Here is a 25,371-nt window from a genome sequence, read left to right as displayed (position 1 = left end):
CAGATTAAGAATCAACAAAGAAGAACAGTTTGTAGTGTAAATTGAAGAAGTCTTTAAGGTAAATTTAAGTGATTTCTTAGAGCAATTCAGGAGGCTATTGCATTCATGAAAAGGAAATATATAGAAAAATTATAAATTAAAGATTTGATAGTGAAATTAAAATCTCAGTAAATAGATTAAAAAGCAGTGTGGACATACCTCTAAATGGTTACTAAATTAGTGAGGTAAGATTATGAGAGAAAAGTTAAACAGAGAAAAGGGTCTGAAGTTCCAACATCCACCTTATAGGAGTTCTAGAAAGAGAATGGAGGCCAAAACAACAAGAACAAACCACTCAAGGTAAAAATGAAGAAAATTCTCAGAGCTGAAGAAAGATCATTTTCAGAATGAAAGAAATTCCAAGTGCAGATCAGAATGAATGAAAAAAGAATATCCCTACCTAGATACTTCCTTAATGAAATTTCAGAACCAAGGAAGAAGAGAAAATCCTAAAAGCTACAGAGAAAGCTGGTTACCTTTGTAGGTAAGCAAGGATCAGATTAACATGAGGCATTTTTGGAGGTTGGCGGGAGGTAGGGTAGTGGGTTGGACAATACTACTTAGAAGGCTTTATAGCAATAGCTTCAAATTTTGTGAGGAGGAAATTATCTTGAACCCAACCTAACCCTAGCCAATTTTGTGTTCATGTGATAAAGTAAAATAAATGGACGGTTTTAAATTAAAAAGCAGTTGGGGATGGGGTGGGGAATAAGTGGCTATCCATTATTTATTTGCTTTTATTTTATTTTATTTTATTTATTATTTACTTATTTATTTATGGCTGTGTTGCGTCTTTGTTGCTGCGCGGGCTTTTTCTAGTTGCGGTGAGCGGGGCTACTCTTTTGTTGCGGTGCGTGGGCGTCTCATTGTGGTGGCTTCTCTTGTTGCAGAGCACGGGCTCTAGGCGTGCAGGCTTCAGTAGTTGTGGCTTGCGGGCTCTAGAGCGCAGGCTTTGTAGTTGTGGCCCACAGGCTTAGTTGCTCCACAGCATGTGGGATCTTCTGGGACCAGGGCTGGAACCTGTGTCCCCTGCATTGGCAGGCGGATTCTTAACTGCTGCGCCACCAGGGAAGTCCTGTTTATTTGCTTTTAGAAATTAAATATACCTAACCTGACAGAGTAGGCTTAAAAGATTTCTTCAAGTCTTGAGGGAAAAGATTCTATGATCTCACAGAGTTTAATAAGCCATTGGATTTTCAAACATTTTTCAGAGATTAAAAATTAAAAGGAAACCATAAACTGACGAACAACATAAAGTTTCCTAGAGTGATTAAAACTTGTTATTTGGGGCTTCCCTGGTGGCGCAGTGGTTGAGAGTCCGCCTGCCGATGCAGGGGACACGGGTTCGTGCCCCAGTCCGGGAAGATCCCACATGCAGCGGAGTGGCTGGGCCCGTGAGCCATGGCTGCTGGGCCTGCATCCGGAGCCTGTGCTCTGCAACGGGAAAGGCCACAACAGTGAGAGGCCTGCGTACCCGCAAAAAAAAACCAAAAACAAACAAAAAAAACTTGTTATTTGATAATTGACCCTCATTGAAACTACCTATCTTATCCAGGGAAGAACCAAGCTGAAGGAATAAAATTGTTTCTGTTTTGTGTCATTGTTCTAAGATATGGGAAAGAATCAAGCTAAACAGTATCTTAGTCCCTTTTTGGGTTGGTTTGGTCCGCTATGCAAGAAAGAGCTACTAAGATAAAGATGTTTATGCCTCTCCCCTGATAACAAATGAGAATAGCTATATCAAAATGAAATTTAAATATCCCCAAAAGGAAAGAGAAGCTCCCTTTGTAGCCATATAAAGTAGAACCATAGGGGCTAGATAACAGAGATTGAACCAAATTAGTATGAATCTGTGAACTTACGAAAATGTAAATAGACTCACATTATGTGTGTCCCTCAACAATGTATGGATTGCTTTTCATGATATAATCATTTAAGATTAAAGGGTAGGATCACTTTTCTTTGTAGTGCCAGGGACATAAAAGCTTTGACATCTCAGTTTTTCAACCGTGTTCCTGAAGATTTCACCCTTAAGGAATTGTAGATTTTCATCTTAATTTATGGAAGTCTGCCAGAAACCTGGGAAATGGCAAGTGAGTGAATCTTTTTAGTGGTAGGTAAAGATTAGGAGGCGCTAGAATCCTTTCTTTTTAATATTTAATATTAATTTTAAAATAAGTTTTACAATTATTTTAATAGTTTCTTATTAAAACAATACAAAAAATAGATAAGTAGCAGGAGTAAATTGATGGGAGGAGAGAATTGAACATATAATGGCTAGTATTTGTGCTTTAGCAACAACAATAAAAAAAATAGGTGTTTTACATACACTTTATTCTTTAAACACAAATGCCACTTGTATTCAGCATCTAATTACCAACTTGAACTTACATATTCTTCGAAATAGAATTTGTTTCACCTGGAGACTGATTGCTGCAAATGTCTTTTCTTGTGTTTGTTTTGCTATTTGGTAACAACATAATTTGAAGAATTTTGTAAAATAAATGCAGAGAGGTGAATTAAGCTGCATCACTCTTATTCACATATCTTCTCTCTTATTAAATGGTAGCAAGAGGAATAGAATGCTTGCCTAGAATGGAGAGAAGGGAGTTTTTATAAGGAGGATGTGATCACTGTTTGCCCACAGAGTATGGTCAATGTTTACTCTTAGTTATAAGTCAGTACCTAATGTATTATTGGTTGATTTGGTAAAAATTATGCAGCTTCAAGAAAGCATAAAGCTCCTTAACCCAGCATATTTTATTCTCACTGGAAAAAAAATGGAAACCTGAAAAGGTATTTAGAAATCCATCCTGAATCTCTGCCAGGTGTTGAGCAGTATTTTAATAAGTGCATATGATAATCAGGAATGGTATTTGGTGTTATTAAGACAATGTTCACTTTCTTTGAGATTCTAAAACCGCACACATTGGTTTCATTTTAGCACATATGATAGGAACAATCTAAAACTATTCAATCTGTTGCCTTGTTCTATAGATGTGTATGGACTCAGAAAAACATATGATCTACACTTTTGGTGGTAGAATTTTGACATGTAATGGCAGTGTAGACGACAGCAGAGCCAGTGAACCACAATTCAGTGGATTGTTTGCTTTCAACTGTCAGTGTCAAACCTGGAAACTTCTTCGAGAGGACTCCTGTAATGCTGGGCCTGAGGACATCCAGTCTCGTATAGGACACTGCATGCTATTCCACTCAGTAAGAATATTCTCTACATTGTCTTATGTTATTGTGTCATGTATCTCTCAATAGGAAGAGAAGTGGTGAAATCTAATTCTTCAGTAAGAGCAAATTTTTCATTAGAAATAAATGTGTTGGCAATGATAGACAAAAACAAAGCTACCTTTAACATGGAACTGTTTGCTAATTATAAGATTCTTCTGTCAACCTAATAATTCCTAAGTAGTTATCAGCTGAGTACTAATCTAGGCACTTTAATGACTAACTTCACTGCTTATATGTAGTAGCTATTTCTCTTTCTTATATACCTTTCTACTTACTGTTTTCTCTTAGTGTCTAGAAGATCAATTTTCTTATCTGTTTTTATTTTCCCCTCTGCTACTCTCCATTAAGTGCAAAGGATTAAGAATTGACTTAATGGAATTAGAATTAAAATTTATCAGCAAAAACCAGCATACAGACATTTCTTTAACCTTTTTTTTTTTTTTTTTTTTTTTGTGGTACGCGGGCTTCTCACCGTTGTGGCCTCTCCCATTGCGGAGCACAGGCTCCGGACATGCAGGCTCAGCGGCCATGGCTCACGGGCCCAGCCACTCCGCGGCACGTGGGATCCTCCTGGACCGGGGCACGAACCCGTGTCCCCTGCATCAGCAGGCGGACTGTCAACCACTGCGCCACCAGGGAAGCCCTCTTTAACCTTTTTATGTGCTATAGTGAAAACTTGGGCTTCTTGCTGTGAACATAACTTTAAAAATACACTGTGGAATATTTTTAACATATACCAAAGTAGAGAGAAGAGTATAATAAATTCCCATGAACTTATTTATCAGTTTCAACAGTTAGCATTATTCGACTGTTCATCTTTCATATATCTAACCCACTTATATCTTATTTTTTTAATGTTTCTTTGATTTTTAAGTTTATTCTTAAGTTTTATTGTGTTGGGGTATTTTGAAGCAAATTCCAGACATTGTATCATTACACCCATAAATACCATATTGTATCACTAACAGGTAAGGACTTTTTAAAAACATAATTATAGTATCATTATAAAACCCAACCAAAGTATTGACAAAAACGATTTCTTTATATCATTTAATATTGCATTCATTTTTTCCCTAAAATACTGAAAAATACCTTTTCATAGTTGTTTTATCCAAGTCAGGATCCAGAAAAGGTCTATGTATATTGCATTTGGTTGTTAAAGCTCTTAAATTTCTTCTAATCCATAACAGTACTCCCCTCTCCTATTTTTTTCCCTCTGTATACCACTTATTTGTTAAAGCAAGTAAATCTAGAATTTCCCATTTTCTTAGTTTGACCTATTTTATACTCATGGTGTCATTTAACATGATCCTCTATCTTCGGTATTTCCTGTGAGCTGGTGTGTAGATCCAGAGGCTTGAATTTAGTTTAGATTCACTCTGCTTTTTAGGGCGGGCCAAAAGGGGAGTTGCAAGAATACTTCACAGCTGGTCTGATTGCAAGATATAAAGAGACATTTAATGTGTAGTTGTCATACTTTTGGTGATGTTAAAATTGTTCTGGTGGGTTTAGGTGTTAACAGCCTGATTGATCAATTATAAAGTTTCCTGTCAACTTGTTATCTGATGGGTTTAGCAGCCACTGATAGTCATAGACTATAGTGACTATAGTCATAGACTAATCTATAGTCATAGATTTTAGTAGGGTTTGAAAAATGGTCATTTTTCTAATCACATAATTTCTTCATTTATTAACTGTGATTGTACTATAAAAGCTTATCCTCGTTAACTAACTGGCTACCCTAATATGTAAACTGCACAGGATAGGTAATATAAATGTTTGATTCTTTTCCTCTGTCACCTTTTCATGTTAATGAGCTGAGGCTCTAGAGTTTACCAATTTTTTTTTTAAGTATTATTATGAACTTGGGAATTTATTTTATGTGTTTAATCCAATGCTGTTGTTATTCTTTTTTTTTTTTTTTTTGCGGTATGCGGGCCTCTCGCTGTTGTGGCCTCTCCCGTTGCGGAGAACAGGCTCTGGACGCGCAGGCTCAGTGGCCATGTCTCACGGGCCCAGCCACTCCGCGGCATGTGGAATCTTCCCAGACCGGGGTATGAACCCGTGTCCCCTGCATCGGCAGGCAGACTCTCAACCACTGCGCCACCAGGGAAGACCCATTATTCTTTTTGATCCCTTAATTTTTCTCTATCTTCAGCCAGTGGGAGTGCCCACCTCCCAGTATACCTTTGCATATATGGACACGCGCATATATGTATGTATGTCTTTTTTAGTAAGAGAAAAATCATGAGTTCATACTGATATGTCCAAGTCAAATTTAAGATCATAGAGTTTTAAAATTTAATATCTTTGATTTTGTTTTTGTGTATCTTTTAAGGTTAAAATCCTACTTCCTAATGACGATATGTTACTTGCTCTGTCTTTCTATAATAGTTTACAGAATAGCAAAACTAACAACAAAATCACTGAGTGCTGTTTAAGATTGCTTTCTGATTATTGTTCTGTTTAGAATATTGCCTACTAGGGATGGGAGTCAAAAACAAGAATTAAAATCACTAGAAATACTACTTCTCTGTGTGATCACGTGTCTCTGTGTGATCATATCTTTGTATACAGGCTTTGTATATAGGCTTATTTGTTTCACTTTTTTTCAAAGATTATTTTTTCTTTTAAGTTAATTTTGTTTTCTAATTAAGTAAAAACATATACATAGTTCTAAAGGCAAAACCGTCAGTATCCTTTTGGAGATATATGGTTTTTATCCCTGTCTTCCTGTTTTGTCACTTCCCCTATAGCTGTCCTTTATTAGTTTCCTTTGTTTTTGTTTCTTTTTGAAGAAAGAAACAACACAGCACACATTACTTTTTCTCCTTTCTTACACAAAGGCAGCACCCTATAGCCATTATTCTGCACCTTGCTTTTTTTTTACTTTAATAGGATATCTTAGAGATTACCTCTTAGCAGTATATAGAGAGCTTCCTCATTCTGCTTTGTACCAGTATAGTACTCCATTGCATGGAATCTCGTGAAATTACTTTTTTAGAGTTTTAAATTTTAAAAGGATCATTCTGAATTCTTCGTGGAAATGACTTTTTTTTTCTTCTTTGCCCTTTTTTTCAGAAAAATCGTTGCTTATATGTATTTGGTGGCCAGCGATCAAAGACCTATTTGAATGATTTCTTTAGTTATGATGTGGATTCTGATCATGTAGACATAATATCAGATGGTACCAAGAAAGACTCTGGAATGGGTAAAGGCGTTTAGTGATTCTTCTCTCATGTCTTAATTACTTTAGGTAGAAGACTATATCCCATTTTCTTTTCTTTCTAACCATTCTTTATCCTTTTCCCATTTGTTTAACTGAAGTGATTCTAAGAGGAAGAAAACCCTCTACCAGCTAAACTATTTAATTCAACCTGTTTAAAAATACTATATGAATTATTATTGTGATTTCCTTTGAGCAGAAAGACAGTGTGTGAATTTCTAAAGGAATTATGTGTGTGCTTGTAATGGGTGATAGTAAGAATTAATAACTTAAAAACTGTATTATCCTGTATTTGCTAATTCTTTCCACCTCACTAAAGTGACTTGTATATTAGGCACATATAGTAGAGTATGTCTTTGTTCTGAGGGAAGACTTCACATAATTCATTGGTAATGCCGTATAGTTTTACAAGCTCTGCATCCAGGAAGTTATTCTCCTGGTGATAGGGTAACTAGTTTGCCTGAGATAATGCCAGTTCATGTATAATTATTAATAGTGCCCCATTCACTCTCAAAAGTGTCTTATTTTGGATAATTTTCATAGTTACCCTGCTTAGTAGTCACTTTGCTTGTGATTGGTATACACAGAAGAATGGTATTTGTTTAAGACCCAATGGTTTAAAATGCCTAATTAGAGCAATAGGGTGAGAAATTAGATCAGCTTGCTTTTCCTTTTATCTATTATTTATAAATATATATATATATTTTAAAATAGTTGTTTATATTTAGGAGGAATTTTTTTAAAAAACAAGATAGCACCATTGTATAAAAGTGCATGTGAAGTAGTTTGACCCTCAGGATCTTTCTCCCATACTGCCTACTGGGAAGAGGCTAGAGCTTTATTTTCTGAGGGAACTAGAGGCTCTGTGGAGGCAGAGGGAACAGGGTAGAAAATAGAATTAAGTCCAGGTACTGAACAGTGGAACTTCTAACCATTTCCCTGCTCTCATGACGCTAGGCATGTGTCTCCTACAAAAGGTTAGTATCACTTTCTCTGGAGAAAAATATGGCCTCATAAAAAAGATTTCCAGATACTATTGTTTGGGGATATGCTCCCTCCCGCCCATAAAATGTCTAATCTTGCCTGTTGGCCGCCAGTACAGTGGCTACTTTCGTGGCCCAGTCCCCCTACTGTGTTGCCTACAGTTGTACACATACTGTTTTCAATTAAATTTTACTTCTTCACTTTTTTTTTTGGAGTATTGGTAGCCACCTGTTAGGGTGTTATGAGGTCTAACTAAGATCAGCTGAGTCAAGTGTCTGCCATACATCATGAGCTCAAGAAGCATTTCCTTCTTTTTTTTTTTTTTTTTGCGGTACGCGGGCCTCTCGCTGTTGTGGCCTCTCCCGTTGCGGAGCACAGGCTCCGGACGCACAGGCTCAGCGGCCATGGCTTACGGGCCCAGCCGCTCCGCGGCATGTGGTATCTTCCCGGACCGGGGCATGAACCCATGTCCCCTGCATCAGCAGGAGGACTCTCAACCACTGCGCCACCAGGGAAGCCCCTATTTCTTCACTCTTAATGAACTGTCGGTTAAGTATCTTCTGTATTAGGACCTTCCCTATGAAAGAGAGAGACAAAAACAAAACAAACCTGAAAACAGAAATCTGGAGTGATGCACTGAACACAAGTACATGAAAATAATAATGATCAAGATCACTTTTGGTAGAGAAAAGGATACTGCATCCATAAAACAATAATAGGATGTAATGAAAGATCAGAGACTTTTGGAAATAAATTTTGTTAAAATAAAAAGTAGGAGAGTTGTAAGACATCTGTCTCCCTAAAAATAGACAAAGAGACAGAGATGGAAATTGGAGAAAACAAGGATATTAGAAAATCAATATAGGACGTCCAGTGTTGAACTCATAATAGTTTCTCCAACTATGGAGAACAAGGAAATGGAGGAGACTAGATTATAAAACAAAGAATTAACAGAAAATTTTCCTAAACTGGAAAGTATTGGTCTGCAAATTATAAATGGCCCCCTTTGGAAGTCAGTACATTGAATTTAGAAGAAAAAAAAAAAAACCTTCTCAATCGGAAGGCACATCATTGTTCGTTGTGGAATTTTACATACCAGCCATAAAAAGAATATCTAAGAAGCTGCCACTGTAAAATAAGGTTAGATTCAAAGGAACAGGTCTTAGAATGATAGGAATTTTCAGCAACACTGGAAGCTGATAAGGGGAAACAAGGTCTTAAAAATTCTGAAGGAAAATTATCATCAACCTGGAATTCTATTCCTAGCCAAGAAGGAAGAAATAGTATTTTCAGATATAACAGGTTTATTGGTGGGGTATGTGTTTGTTTGCAAGTAATAGAAAACCAAGAGAAGAATGGCTTAAAAAATAGGGAATCTTTTCTCTCACTGGACAAGAAATCCAGATGTAGATAATCTGGGACTGATGTAGTGACTCAAGAAATGTCATGAAGGCCCTCAGGTTCTTTTTAGTCTTTGTTTTTCTATTTTTAACCCGCTGTAGCCTCACGGTGGCAAGTTGGCTGAAGTACCTCAAACATCATGTCTTCATTCCAGATAGGAAAAAAGGAAGGAGAGCAAAACGTACACAGAAAGCTCCCTACTTACATTTCGTTGACTAGAACTGTGAAACCTGGCTTCAAGAGAGTCTGGGAAAGCAAGAGATTAGCTTTTCCAGCCTTTGTATAGTACATAGGGGAAGGGGTTTGGAAATGGCTGTTGGATCGTGTAATTAAGAGTGTCTGCCACACAGGTTAAAAAAATGATAGATCTTTTATGCACTCTTTTTTAGGAAGTTAGTACACCATATACACTAACAAAAGGGAGTAAAAGTAGTTAAAAAGTACACCATATACACTAACAAAAGGGAGTAAAAGTAGTTAAAAAGTACACCATATACACTAACAAAAGGGAGTAAAAGTAGTTAAAAAGAAAACATGCTGAGAGCTGAGGAAAAGAGAATCTAACACAGGAAAGCAGTGAAGGGCCATCCCAAGATGATACCTGCACAGCAAAGCTATGAGCATCCAGTTCAAATTGGAGCAGGAGGACACAGGCAAGTAGATCTCTCTTCCTCACCAAAAGTGAGGTTTCCAGATAAAAGTAGACTAAATAGATATGTTTGAGCAATTGGAATAAAAAGGTGTTAATCAGTAAATAATACCTGATGTAAAAGAGTAAGGATATGAACATAGTAGGAAAAGAAAAATTTTTTAAAATCAGGCATCATCATAGTACATTTCTTGGCTCTACAGTGAGCAGTATTTTCCTAATCATAATAATGCAAAAACTACAATCAATTTAACCAAAAATTGGGATAACATTTAGTGGGAGGATAGCGTCAATGTGGTATTGATAAAGTTCTTCATCTACTATAACAGGAGGTCAGTAGGTAGTGATGTTATGTAAAAATATGGAAAGAAATATTATAAGAAATGGCTAATAATATTACTTATCCTATCTAAAATTCTGTCTTATTTGTTTACTCATTTATTTTCTACTACCATAGGATAATGTGGAGGTATATGATTTAATCTTTGATTTCCTCTAGTTTTTAAGATTTAGTCTAATTTTCCATTAAAATAACTAGGCAGATGGAGGTAATAATCCCCTACAATCCTAATGCAGCTCTACCTGAAAAAGGTAGTGAAGATAGTAATTGGTTTGACAAGTATGTGTTGAAAACTCCTACATACTGGCTCAGTGCTAGACTAGGGAGGGATATAGTGGAGCTAGATGGTCATGGTCTCTCAGAGTGCTTATAATCTATCTACTAGGTAATATTCTGATGGATTATAGTAGCTATTCTTTATTTAGACCCTACTAAAAGCCAGTCACTAAGCATGGAGCTTTATAAATAGTTCTAATTGGTGGTATTATTCTCATTTACCAGATGAGAAAAATTGAACTCAGTGAAGTAGTATCTCAGTAATACATAACTAGATAATGATAGAGCTGGGATTTAGAAGTTGGAGTGCAAAGAAGGTTTTTTTTGTTTGTTTTGCTTTGTTTTTGACCATACTAAACTACTTCCAAGATTAAAAGGAAAAAGTGGCAGAGTGATAGTGGTAAAGATTTAGCAAAAAATGCACTATAATAATAAGTAGACTTTAATGACTGTCATTTGAAGATTTTAAAAAATGAGATATTATTATTTAGTAATTTGCAAAATTGGTCAGTATGTTTCATTCATGGCTATGGATAGCTTTAGAGCCAGCTTAGTATGATAATTGTTCTTGTTCAATTTTGTTTTGATTATAAGAGTAATAATATGCTCATTGTAGAGAATTTGAAAAATACAGAAAGATGCAAAAAAGAAAATATATCAAACCATCCAGACATAATGTTAACATTTTAATGTATTTCCTTCTAGTCTTTTAAATGTATTTATTTTATAAAATTTAGCACAATTTTCTGTTAGTTTTAAACTTAAATTGTGGTAATTTTTTTCATCACTGTGGTTTTATTACTAAGACAAGTGGATTCATTCCTTAATTACTGCTATAATCAACTTTTATAAAATCAGAATCACCAATTTTGCTATGTGTTTTTTAATTTTTAATTGATATGGTAATTTATCCCACAATGCAGACAAGTTCGTTGGTTAACTTAATAGTATTTGTTGGTCACCTACTAGCATCTAAGTTTGACCTTCTCCCAATATATTTCAGCACTTTGTATATGCCAAGTATGTTTAGATCCATAGCTATGGACCTAGGGGACAAGATCCCTTCTCTCAAAGGACTCATTCTAATGGAGAGAGACCTGCACTTGCCTTCTAAGTACTGTGAAGAAAAGAAATTGGATGCTATAATAATGAGCATCATGGAAGGTCCCATTTAGAGTAGGTTGGGAAACCATTTCTGAGGACGTAATCTTTAAGATTTAAGAAAAGAAGGAGAGAATTAGGAAGAACCATGTTAAAAACTGAGAGAAATGCATGTACAAAGATATCAAAGCAGGAAAGAATTTAATGTGTTCCAGAAACAGAGGGGGTGCTAGTGCAGATCGAGGGTGAGGCAAGTTGATGTGAACAATGAGGTTAGAGAAATAGTTAAGTCTGATTATTCAGTGCTTTGTACAATACAAATACAAGAAATTTGGATTCCCCCCCCCTCCGAATAACATAGAAGGTTATTGAAAGGTTTAATGCTAGGTGGTTTTTTCTTTTCTTTTCTTTTCTTTTTTTTTAATTGAAGTATAATTGATTTACAATGTTATGTAAGTTTCTGGTGTACAGCAAAGTGTTTCAATTTTCTGTAGTATGTATATATATTGGGTTGGCCAAAAAGTGCCTTAGGTTTTTAAGTAAAAATAAAAGACACATTTTTCATTTTCACCAAGAACTTTATTGAACAATGTAGTCACCCTTTTGTTCCACTACCTTCTGCCATCTTTCAGGCAGCTTCGTAATTCCATCTTGCCAGAACTTTTAATCTTTTTGAGCAAAGAACTCTTCCAGGTGCCTTTTACAGTCTTCCAGGGAATTGAAATATTTTCCATTAAGAGAATTTTGTAAAGACCGAAATAGATGGAAATCAGATGTGCAATGTCTGGTGAATACGGCGGATGAATCAGAACTTCCTAGCCAAGCTGTAACAGCTTTTGCCTGGTCATCAAAGAAACATGAGGTCTTAACGTTATCCTGATGGAAGATTATGCCTTTTCTGTTGACCAATTCTGGACGCTTTTCATCGAGTGCTGCTTTCAAGTTGGTCTAATTGGGAGCAGTACTTATTGGAATTAATCATTTGGTTTTCCGGAAGGAACTCGTAATAGGGGACTCCCTTCCAGTCCCACCATATACACAACATCACCTTCTTTGGATGAAGACCGGCCTTTGGTGTGGTTGGTAGTGGTTCATTTCGCTTGCCCCACCATCTCTTCCCTTCCATATTATTACTTTTCATCTCCCATCACAAATTGTTTTAAAAACGGAACGTTTTTATTACATTTAAGTAGAGAATCGCATGCGGAAATACAGTCAAGAAGGCTTTTTCCACTTAACTTACATGGAACCCAAACATCAAAGCGATGAACATAACCAAGCTGGTGCAAATGAGTTTCAGTGCTTGATTTGGATATTTTGAATATGTCGGCTATCTCCTGTGTGGTATAACGTTGATTGTTCTCAATTAATGTCTCAATTTGATTGCTGTCAACTTCAACTGGTCTACCCGACCGTGGAGCATCGTCCAGTTAGAATCTGCAGCACAAAACTTCACAAACCACTTTTGACATGTTCGATCAGTCACAGCACCTTCTCCATACGCTGCACAAGTCTTTTTTTGCATTCCAGTTGTGTTTTTACCTTTCTTGAGATAATATGCTGAAAATGGTGCTTTTTTCTTCCATCTTAAATATTAAAATGGCTACACAGAAATTCACCAGTTTTGATGTCTTTTTTTAAATGCACGCTGATATGACAGCTGTCACAATCTAACAAAATTGTTTCAAATGAAGTTAAAGACAACTAACTGCTGCTAGAGCCATCATATGGGAAAAAACTAACGAACCTTTTGGCCAACCCAATACATATATGTGTGTATATATACTGTTTTTCAGATTCTTTTCCATTATACTTTATTACAAGATATTGAATAAAGTACGCCGTGCTATGCAGTAGGACCTTGTTGTTTATCTATTTTATATATAGTAGTTTGTATCTGATAATCCCAAATTCTTAATTTATCCCTCTGACCCCCCTTCCCCTTTGGTAACCATAAGTTTGTTTTCTATGTCTGTGAGTCTGTTACATGAGGTTCCACATGTAAGTAGTATCGTATGATATTTGTCTTTCTCTGGCTGACTTACTTCACTTAGAATGTCCATCCATGTTGCTGCAAATGAATGCTAGGGTTTTGATCTGATTAAAGTTTTGAAAGTATCACTTTTGTCTAAATGTACATTTTCCAAGTGGTTAATTTTGACAGTATGCCTATAAGTTGCATTGTCCAAAGCCTATATGTACAACCAGTGCTTTAACTGAGGATTTTTATGGCAGAATTGAGTATCTGGTTAGAACTACTTGGAAATTTTTCCTGCCTAAAAATGTTGCCATCATTACTTAGAATTGTGGAACCTCAGTGGCTCTGTTGGCATATTAGAGTGAAACTGAAATTACTTTCTTTTCATTTTTCTTTCTTATTTTTTTCTCTCTCCCTCTCTCCTTCCCATAAGTCACTTCCATCCCTCCTTCCTTTACTCTTCTCTCTTCCTCCCTCTCTTCCTTCCCATTTTTCCCTTCTCTGCTCTCTTTCTTAAGCCTCCTGTTCTCTCTCTGTCTTTCCTGTGCACCCTCCACTCCTACCCCACGGGTTTCTGAACAGTGGCCAGGATAGAGGATCACTGTTCTAGCTCTCCAGAGCCTATCTCAGTCCTTGATCAGATAACCCACGGCAAGTTACTTAATGTCTCACCTTATTTTGCATGTCTGTAAGTGACCCAAATTATATTTTAAGTAAAATTGTATCTCACTTATGGCTACTCTAGGAGTAGAGGTGGTTTGACTCTCTAGTTTGGGCTGGTGTCATTGTTGGGTATATCAGTTTTCACAAGTATATGTCAATACTGCCTACAGGTTGATCTATCCAGTAATCAAGTCATGTTAATTTTACCTCCCATCTTCTCTCTATTCCCATTGCTATTTCACTAGTTTGGACTGCCAACACCTGTTTGGCCTCTGTTTCTAGTCGTCTTCTTCCTGTGTACCCCATCCCTCCCCCAACCCATTCTCCACACTTTGAGCAGAATACAGCTGTTCTGCGTTACCAATTAAGTACAGAACCATACACTTCAACATTTATTCAACAGATACTTTTTGGTCACCTACTAGGTGCCAGATAATAATCTAAGCACTAGGGTTACAACTGTGAATAAAAGCTCTAACTTCATGGATCTTACAGTTGTGTATAGGGAGGAAAAAGAAGTAGATTGACACCTTACCTTTTGATTTAGTACTAAGATAAGAAAAAAAAAATTTTTTTTGACCCTGCTGCGAGGCTTATGTGATCTTAGTTCCCCAACCAGGGATCAAACCCAGACCTCCGGCAGAGAAAGCACCAAGTCCTAACCACTGGACCGCCAGGGAATTCCCAGAAAATATCTTTTAAAAAATATAAACCGATTTTTCTTCTCCCTTGCTTAAACTCTTTTTATCGTTCCTCTTTGCCCTCATGATTAAGTCTAAACTCAGCCTGACTCAGATTCCTTTATGATATGCCTCAGCTTAGGTAGTTCCCCATTCTTGGTGTCCACCCTCAGCTTGCCACCAATTCTTTGTTTTATGACCACTGAATATTAATTCTCTATCGATAACATATTTTTTCATGCCTTTGGGTTTTTGCCCATACTCTTTTCCCTACCTGAATCACTCTTTCCTCCTACCTCCAAAATGTAGCTAACTTGCGCTCATCTTTCAGATCTTAGCTTATAGATCATTGTCTCCTGAAATTGTTTAACTCCTCAAACCCAAGTTAGGAATTAGAGCATATGGTTCTAACCTTAATTGTTAGCACGATTCTGAATATTCATCTGGCAGTATAATTTTGACTCTGCTTTTCAAAACCTGTAAAAAAGCTCAACTGAAATACACAGACTTTATTCAGGATTTCTGAAGAACATTCAGTCTTTTCAGTACTCTAGATCTAAAAGTTTTTTCACTGGATTAAGTTAGACAAATCAGAAAACCTCATGTCAGAACTATGGTATATGTATTGTCTTCCCATAGAGTTACTTTTACCTGATTTTTAAAAGTCTGTTTAAATTTTAATTTTATCCTACTAGATTATTACTTATTATGTAAGCCATTCAGAATCCTTTTAAGGACAAGACAGGGTACTATTTAAACCTCTACATTGTTAAGTATTCTGAGAAAATACCAATTTTATTATATGGATGCTCTAGCTTATTTAAACATTCTATTTATTAACTGTTCTTCTAAACCTGTTTTATTACAGTTAATTACTATAATTTGAAATGGACTTAACACATAATTACTATGTTTATCTGCAGTTCAGTAATGTGGGTTACTTGATTAAAACTGCTTTTATGTGAGTTTCAAATTGGATTGTTTGCAATCTTAGAAGAAATTTGTGTGAACTGTTGAGACCAATTAGAGACGGTATATCTAATTATAAAATTGCTGCTGCTTGTTATAATTTTTTATTGAGTCAGATACTGTAAAATCTTAAATGATTGCTCTTTATAATTACTTAAATGAATTATCTCAGATTTAACATTTTAAGATCTGAAAAAAATCAACTCTTATTTTTTTTTCAACTCTCATTTTTTTAACTAGAGTGTAACAGTTTTATGTTCCCCTCAGAAAGAAACTAATTTAAATCAGTGGACTGACAGCTGCTTGGAAAGAAGGGATTTATTAGTATTGTGTCTAACACATACATAATTACATCAAAATTCAGCACATCTAAAATTTGGGTTTATTTCTGAATAACTTTTGGCAATAAGTATGTGAACACAAGGGGTTTAGCAGACTCTCCATATGTAAGCTCTGTTTAACACTAGTTGAAAATTATGTTTAGAAGGTCTGTCACACCACCAGAACTTTATGGTTTGCTGAAGAAACTCAGTGTATTATACTGGGATTACTTTCTCATATCTGTATTATTCAAGATAACAAACATATATTGTGTCTTCAACATTTGCCAGATACTAAATTGGGCAGTGATGATACAGAGCTCTTACAGTCTAATCCCTGTTCTATAGTAGTTAATGTGTTTACTTGTTGTGTTCCTTAAATCCTGTCGACTGTATTTTCCCACATCTGCCACTGTTTATTCCATTCTGTCCTGAGCATAGTGGCAGATTGATATAATTGAAAGAATAGTGAATTCAGAGTCAGAAGATTTGGTCTCTCTTCATCTGGGTCTGCCACTCATCCTTCAGTAGCTTTGGCAAAGTTGTATAACTTCTCTGGACTTGATTATTCATCTGAAAATGAGGGGATTGGACCAGTTGATCTTAAGGCCTCATCTGGCTCCAGAATTTTGACAGTTAAATTTCATTCCTTTTTGCTGTTATCAGGCTGTGAAAATAACAAATGAGGGCTATGTTAGTTATGTCTGCAAGATATGATTTATCTATAAACATATTTTCGTGAAAACCTTAAAAGCAGAATCTTACTGATTTTCATTTCAGCCCTGGGAATGTCCTTATTGTGCTTATTGACATTGAGTTTTTTTTCTTTTTCTTAATCTGTGTGTGTGTGTGTGTGTGTGAGAGAGAGAGAGAGAGAGAGAGAGAGAGAGAGATAAGTTCTTATGTTTTTGACCCTTTTAGACTTCTATGAGTTAACTATAAATAAGGCCAGTTCAGCAATACATAGAAGACTCTGAAGCTAATGATTTGCTATCATTAATAAAGATTAGTTACTGAGCTAGGAAATGGTAGTGCTTATTTTTAATGTAACTAGGCTTCATTGCTTTCTATTTAGAATCTTTTATATTAGGTGTGCCATTATTCTGATAAATTGGATTATGTACTTTTTTTCTTCTCAACGTTACTGGTAATAATAACTTTCCATAACTTCCACCTTTCACTCTCACAGGGGTGTTTTTGCTAGTTATAAGCCTATAAAAGTATCTCACATTTTTAATGTAAAATTTAGGTTATTCGATAGTAAATGTGAATTAAAGTTCACTTGTAAAAGCAAACATTTGAGAACACTAAAGACAATTTTGAAAATGAAAGGTAATGTAATACTACTAAATATTTATAAAGCTACAATTTTGTACAGATTAATGGAATGGAATACAACAGATAATATAAAATATCCCTAAGTACATATGAGAATTTAGTATATGGTAAAGTGGCATTTCCAGTCAGAGAAGGAAAATAGATTATGCAATAAATGACACTGAAATGTCACTTAAGTCCTGGCAATAAGCAAAAAGTAAAACCCTGACTCTAATTGATGTCTATTTATCACAAAAAATTCTAGGTAGACTTAAGTTTTATACTTAAGAAATAAAAATATAAGTCTAGGGCTTCCCTGGTGGCACAGTGGTTGAGAGTCTGCCTGCCGATACAGGGGACGCGGGTTCGTGCCCCGGTCCGGGAGGATCCCACATGCCACAGAGTGGCTGGGCCCGTGAGCCATGGCCGCTGGGCCTGTGCATCTGGAGCCTGTGCTCCGCAACGGGAGGGGCCGCAACAGTGAGAGGCCCGCGTACCGCAAAAAAAATAATAAGTCTAATTGTTTTGAATAATTTAGGATTGGGAGACCTTTCCAAATATGACACAAAACCCAGAAATTATAAAGAAAGAGATTTAGTTTGATTTTTTGCAAATTAAAAGATTTTATATGGAAAAATACTTAAATGTCAGATAATAAATGACAAAATAGCAACTGAGACAAAGGTTAATATCCTACTATATAAACAAAAGACTCTTACAAATCAATAAAAAAAGGAGTAATTTTCTAGTAGAACAATGGCAAACGACATAACTAGGTAGTTCAAAGAAAAAAATAATTCAAATAGCTGGCAAACTTACTTCTATATAGATGCTCAGCTTCATTCATTTAAAAAAATTTTTAAATGTAAATTAAAAGATCACTCATTGAATGTTGATATCTAGTAAAATATAAAATACATATACTCTTTGACCAAGCATTTTTTTCAAGGAATTTATCCTACTTACATACTTGTACAGATGCATAAAAAATAAGTTGTACAGAGATACTTATTGTGGTATTGTTTGCAAAATTAAAAAATCTGGAAACAACTTTAATTATCCACCAACAGGTAACCAGTTAAATAAATTGTGGTTGATCTATTCAGTGAGATGAATTCTTTGTAGCTTAATGCAACTGAGATAGATCAGTAAGTACTACATCACTGAGTGTCAAAAGCTAGTTGGAATTTTACAAAAAGCAAATAATGAGTGGTAGAAACCCAGGTTCAGGTAAAATAATAGAAGTTCTAAAATAATCCTAAAATTTATATGGAACCACAGAAGACCCAGAATTGCAAAAGCAATCCTGAGAAAGAAGGACAAAGCTGGAGGGTATAACCCTTCCAGACCTCAGACTATACTACAAAGCTGCAGTAATGAAAAGAGCATGGTATTAGCACAAAACAGACATATAGATCAATGGAACAGAATAGGGAGCCCAGAAATAAACCCACGTACTTAATGGTCAATTAATCTACAACGAAAGAGGCAAGAATATACAATGGAGAAAAAACAGTCTCTTCAACAAGTGGTGTTGGGAAAGTTGGACAGCTACATGTAAAATAATGACATTAGAACATTGCCTCATAAAAAAATAAATAAAAATAAACTCAAACTCATCTATATACAAAAATAAACTAAAATGGTTTAAAGACCTAAATGTAAGATGACACCGTAAAACTCCAAGAAGAAAACATAGGTGGAACACTCTTTGACATAAATCGTAGCAATAGTTTCTTAGATCAGTCTCCCAAAGCAAAAGAAATAAAAGCAAAAATAAACAAACGGGACCTAATCAAGCTTAAAAGCTTTTGCACAGCAAAGGAAACCATCAACAAAACGAAAAGACGACCTACGGAATGGGAGAAAACACTTGCAAATGATGCAACCAACAAGAGGTTAATATCCAAAGCATACAAACAGCTCATACAACTCAATATCAAAAAACAAACAATCATTGGGTTTCCCTGGTGGCGCAGTGGTTGAGAGTCCACCTGCCGATGCAGGGGACACGGGTTCGTGCCCCGGTCCGGGAAGATCCCACATGCCGTGGAAGGGCTGGGCCCGTGAGCCATGGCCGCTGAGCCTGCGCGTCCGGAGCCTGTGCTCCGCAACGGGAGAGGCTACAACAGTGAGAGGCCCGCGTACCGCAAAAAAAAAAGTCAAAAAATGGGCAGAAGACCTGAATGGACATTTTTCCAAAGAAGACATACTGATGGCTAACAGGCACATGAGAAGATGCTCAGCATTGCTAATTATTAGAGAAATGCAAATCAAAACCACAATGAGGTATCCCCTCACACCTGTCAGAATGGCTATCATCAAAAAGTCTACAAATAACAAACGTTGGAGGGGATGTGGAGAAAAGGGAACCCTCATGCACTGTTGGTGAAATGTAAACTGGTGCAGCCACTATGTAAAACAGTATGGAGGTTCCTTAAAAAACTAAAAATAGGACTGTCATAGGATCCAGCAATCCCACTCCTGGGTATATATCTGGAAAAAACAAAAACTTTAATTTGAAAAGATACATGTACCCCAATGTTCATAGCAACACTATTTATAATAGTCAAGACATAGAAGCAACCCAAGTGCCTGTCAACATATGATTGGCCTAAGAAGATGTGGGGTGTGTGTGTGTGTGTGTATATGTATATGTATTACTCAGCCATAAAAAAGAATGAATTATTGCCATTTGCAGCAACGTGGATGGACTTAGAGAATATAATGATTAGTGAAATGTCAGACAAAGACAAATACTATATGATATCACTTATATGTGGAATCTAAAAAATAATACAAGTGAATCTATATACAAAACAGAAACAGACTCACAGACTTAGAGAATGAACTTACGGTTACCAGGGGGCCCCTGAAGGGTGGTGGGGAGGGATAGATTGGGAGTTTAGGATTGACATGTACACACTGCTATATTTAAAATAGATAACCAACAAGGACCTACTGTTTAGCACAGGGAACTCTGCTCAATATTCTGTAATAACCTAAATGGGAAGAGAATTTGAAAGAGAATAGATACTTGTAAATGTAAAAAAAAAAGAAAAAAAAGGATATGGAGAAGCATACATATCCAAAGCATACAAACAGCTCATACAACTCAATATCAGAAAACAAAGAATCATTGGGTTTCCCTGGTGGCGCAGTGGTTGAGAGTCCGCCTGCCGATGCAGGGGACACTGGTTCGTGTCCCGGTCCCAGAAGATCCCACATGCCATGGAGCGCCTAGGCCCGTGAGCCATGGCCGCTGAGCCTGCGCGTCTTAACAGCAATTCCAGGAGAAGACAAAAATGAAAATTTAAGAAGTTGAAATAATTGATGAAATAAGAGGTAAATTTCCTAGAATTCAGAAAAGGTGAAAGGCTTCAGACTGGTGAAAGGGCGTGTAGTATGCTAAATGGGAAAAATACGGAGAAACACATACCTAGGCATATTTATTAAAGTAAAATTAAGAATATTAAAGACATAAAGGAAATTCTGAAAGATTTCAGAGACAAAGAGCAGATGACCTGCAGGGAACAAGAAGATAGAGAGCTAGGTATCAGCTCAACAGCAATAGTGAATGGAAGAAAATAGTAAACTTTAAAAATACTCAAGGAAAATGTCTTTGAACCAAGCAATTTATATCCTCCTAACTTTCATACAAGGATAAAATAAAATATTATCAGGTATTTTTGCCTCGAAGCTTTCAATATGAAAACCCATATTGGAAACCCATTTGAAAGCAAGATTCATGAGGAATCTAGAAGTGAGAGGTGGTGATCAAATTACCTTGAGGAAGTCTATTGTTGACTGAAGACGAACAAAATTCTAAGCAGTGAAAATATGATGGGGGAGGGGAATGGGGCACCGTATAAATTCAGGTGTTGTGATTGGACTTACAGGGAAGAACATGTTCTGCATTATTAAAACTTTTTCATTCCAAAATGTCTTGTACAAGGCTTAAGACCTAATGGGTCTTTATTTTCTTTCAAACTTCCTTTTCTTTTCCTGTGTCATATCACTGCCAGTATTTCTTACATCCCATGTCATTCTTTACCTTGGATTCATTTTTGTTTGTTGGAATAGCTCCTGAAAGAATCTTTTCAGATGCAGTCATTGATATGAACTTTAATATTTCTGCTGATCCAAAAGTTCTTTTATGTTGACCTCATTGTTGGGGTTGCTAGTTTAACAGGAAGTAGAATTTTAGTTCCGTATCTTTTTATATTCCAAGGAATTTTAAAGTTATTACTCCATTTTGTATTCTAGCATTCTTTGTTACTGATAAAAGGTCTAATGTTAGTTAGATACTTATTCCTCTGTATATAATAACCTACTTTTCCCCTCCCCAGAAGCTTTTAGAATTTTCTTTTAATTCCTGAATTTTTGAAGTTTCACTAGGAGATATGTATATAAAGTCTTTTTTTTTTTAATAGCCAAGCTAGTTGTTTTTTGTTTTTTAATTAATTTACTATTTATTTATTTTTGGCTGTGTTGGGTCTTTGTTTCTGTGCAAGGGCTTTCTCTAGTTGTGGCAAGCGGGGGCCACTCTTCATCGCGGTGTGTGGGCCTTTCACTGTTGCAGCCTCCCTTGTTGCGGGGCACAGGCTCCAGACGCGCAGGCTCAGTAGTTGGTGGCTCACTGGCCTAGTTGCTCCGTGGCATGTGGGATCTTCCCAGACCAGGGCTCGAACCCGTGTCCCCTGCATTGGCAGGCAGATTCTCAACCACTGTGCCACCAGGGAAGCCCCCCCACCTTTTTTTTTTTTTTTAATAAAACGTGCTTAGTGCCCCAGGCTCTTTCAAACAGGACACCCACTTTTTTTCTTCCATTCAGGGAAATTTTCTTTATTTCCTTCTTCTACATTATTTCATTTCTCCTTCTGGTGCTCTTTTCAGACAAAGTTTTTACTTCAATGGCTTTATCCTCTGTATCTCTTAACATTTCTATCATAATTTCTATATCTTTATGCTATATATTCTGGTAATTTATCAATTTTATCTTGACTGACTTTGTTTTTAACTGTGCACATTTTATTTTCATTTTGTTATTTCATTTTTTTGTCATAGTTTTACTTTTTAACATCTTTTCATACTCTGCTTCTTTTTAAGGAAGCTTATTTTTGTTTTACACATGTAACGTTCTCTTCACTCCCTACAAGGATGAGTTTGCGTTTTTTCTTCTAAGTTCTGTTCTTTTCTATGATTTATCTTTTCCTGTTGTTCTGTTTGTTCATCTAGGTCCCTCTCCTTACATTGCTGATTTTTTTCTCATATTGTCACGTGATTCCTGTCTAAACATTAAAATTTATGAATAAGTTTATGTATCAGTTAAGAAAGGTAGTTGACAGTGGTTTCCTGTGCATTGTATGTCTCTTTTTCCCAGTGGCCTTCTCCCTTAAATCAGACAGTGACTGAGGGTTTTATATAAATGCATGGTACATGCAGGCTTTTTTATAGGATGCGTAAACTGAGAATAGACCCCTGTGTCCTTATTAGAAGCTCTCCCACAGGAGTGCTTCTCAAGGTCTACTCCTGCTTTTTGTATTTGATGACTTATTCTGAAATTTTCCATCTTTTATCTCTGGTGAGTTGGGCTCTCTTTTCCTTGGCTGTGATTTCCTGTCAGTATAACCCCAACTGCTATTTCTCAAGATTCCTCAAAATTTCTTATCTATTGATACTTTCCTGACATACTTTCTTCTTCTCTAGACCTTTTTTTTTTGTTTTTCTTTTTGCTAGAATATTGTTTCTGCCAATTCAAGCGGGATGATGGGAAAGAGGGGTAATGTAGTTAATGTTTAGTTTTCTGTCTAAAACCAAAAGCCCCAACCTTTAGATTTCATAAGCAGCTTCTGTCAGTAGTAAAAATTCAAGTCTAAAATGCCTACTAGGGCTAGACCATAATTCTTTGATGCATGTGTACATGTAATTTTTTACATTTTAATTTTCTTTAATAAGAATGCATAAAATCTTCATTTAAAGTGAAAAATGGGGGTTTTTTCCTTCTGTTTACAAAGGAGATAACACATTAGATTTAGAGTATTACAGAAAATGGACATTTTTAATAGTTTCTTGGAGAAATCCAGACTGCTTTTGAAGGTAGATATGAAAAACTTTATTATTTTTTTATTGAAGTACTGTTGATTTACAATGTTGTGTTAGTTTCTGGTACAGCAAAGTGATTCCATTATAGATTATTATAAGATACTGAATATAGTTTCCTGTGCCATACAGTAGGACCTTGTTGTTTATTTTGTATATAGTAGTTTGTATCTGCAAATCCCAAGCACCTAATTTATCCACACCTGCCTTCTCCTTTGGTAACCATAAGTTTGTTTTCTATGTCTGTGAGTCCATTTCTGTTCTGTAAATAAGTTCATTTGTATCATATTTTAGATTCCACGTATAAGTGATGATGTATGATATTTGTCTTCCTCTTTCTGACTTCACTTAGTGGTAATCTCTAGGTCCATCCATGTTGCTGCAAATGACATTATTTCATTCTTTTTTATGGCTGAGTGGTATTCCATTTTATACACACACACACACACACACACACACACACACATACACACATACACACACACCATGTCTTCTTTATCCTTCCGTCTGTTGATGGACATTTAGGTTGCTTCCATGTCTTCACTATTGTAAATAGTGCTGCTGTGAACATTGGGGTGCACATATCTTTTCAAATCAGAGGAAAAAATTATTTTTATTGGTTTTTGTATTGAAATGTTTTTTAAATTGTTACTGTATGTGGAATGGAGTAGAAATAGGAATTAAACTTAAGTACAATTTGTAAAATTTACGCAGAAGGCCATTAACATGGATGCATTCAGTGTAAGTTTGAATTAACCCCCTGATCTTTAGGAACTCTTCAGATGTAAGTTTTCATTTTTATATTTTAGAGAAAAAAATCAAAAATACTTTTTAATACCTAGTTTTAGTTTTGCAACTAAATGATTTAAAAACGTTGTTTTTAGTGCCAGTAGAACTGTCTTTTGACAATTTTATGAATTCCCTTTCCATCTAAATAACAGCATTCCAAATATTAATGTAAAATTTTGTTCATGAGAAATTTGGGAGGATGTGTGAGAATTTTTCACTTATTACTAATCGTCCCCAGTATTTATACCCAGATGTATTTTTTTTCTGTATCTTGGTTTAGATTTTTCTTCTTTTCTTGTAACTATAAAATCAATATATACTGAAACTTTTCATATTCTATAATAGAAAGTTAAAATGTCCTAACTTCCCCCTCTCCAATAACTATTATATATCTTTTGGTGTATGTTCTTTTATGTTTCTTCAATTCACGTACTCATATATAAACGTTTTACCTTGTCATTAGTATGCAATAAAAATTACATTTGTAAGGGTATGTAAACTTAAGGAGTAATAGAAATTCTGTCCTTGGGAGATTGTACATTTGAATATTCTTAGAGTAAAATATTTGGATACCTCGAAAAAGTTTCAGTGAAACTTTTTTTTTTTTTTTTTTTTTGCGGTACACGGGCCTCTCACTGTTGTGGCCTCTCCCGTTGTGGAGCACAGGCTCCGGACACGCAGGCTTAGTGGCCATGGCTCACGGGCCCAGCCGCTCCATGGCATGTGGGATCTTCCCGGACCGGGGCACAAAACCGTGTCCCTTGCATTGGCAGGTGTACTCTCAACCACTGCGCCACCAGGGAAGCCCCCGAGTGAAACATTTTTACTCTTATTTTTCACAAGTTTCTACTCCAAGCTTGGTCTCTGTTAAGCCAGTCCAGAGATTTTTGTACTTTTGACATAACATCTCCTCCCTTTTTTTGCTGATGGAAATCGTGCTTCTTTATTAATATTTCCTTACTACCTTCGTCCAGTCCACACCATTGCACTGTTAACAGCCTCCTAATTGATCTATGTATCTCACAAGCCTCTCACTTTGCCTGTCTATGCTGCATTGTTGATAGACATGTCAAATGATGCAGTGACCCTGTGGGGAGATGTGAAAGGGGATGGGGAATGACTGCTAATGGGTACAGGGTTTCTTTTTGGAGTAATGAAAATATTCTAAAATTAGATTGTGATGATGGTTTTATAGTGGATATACTAAAAAAAAACCCAAGCCGTATGCTTTAAATAGGTGAATTATATGGTATGTGAATGATATTCTCTAAAGCTGTTTGAAAAGCCAATA

At 36.0% G+C, this 25,371-nt stretch overlaps 1 protein-coding gene across 2 annotated transcripts in view; it reads left to right on the top strand.

The window, feature by feature from the left end:
* The window catches only part of MKLN1 (muskelin 1), a 184,536-nt gene that overhangs the window by 122,697 nt on the left and 36,468 nt on the right, over nt 1-25,371 (top strand). For both annotated transcript variants that reach the window (XR_016394281.1, XM_022580889.2), the window contains exons 11-12: nt 3,037-3,258; nt 6,367-6,496. Coding sequence is in view for 1 of the 2 variants with exons in the window: in XM_022580889.2 (XP_022436597.1) it covers nt 3,037-3,258; nt 6,367-6,496 (352 nt within the window). In the remaining variant the exon portion in view is untranslated. The remainder of the gene's footprint in view (nt 1-3,036; nt 3,259-6,366; nt 6,497-25,371) is intronic.

This window comes from Delphinapterus leucas, chromosome 9, assembly GCF_059928025.1.
Source record: "Delphinapterus leucas isolate spDelLeu-1000000601 "Yukka" chromosome 9, BTC_Dleu_Yukka2, whole genome shotgun sequence".
In the NCBI taxonomy this organism is placed as follows: domain Eukaryota; kingdom Metazoa; phylum Chordata; class Mammalia; order Artiodactyla; family Monodontidae; genus Delphinapterus; species Delphinapterus leucas.
This window is presented reverse-complemented; position numbering and strand designations above follow the sequence as displayed.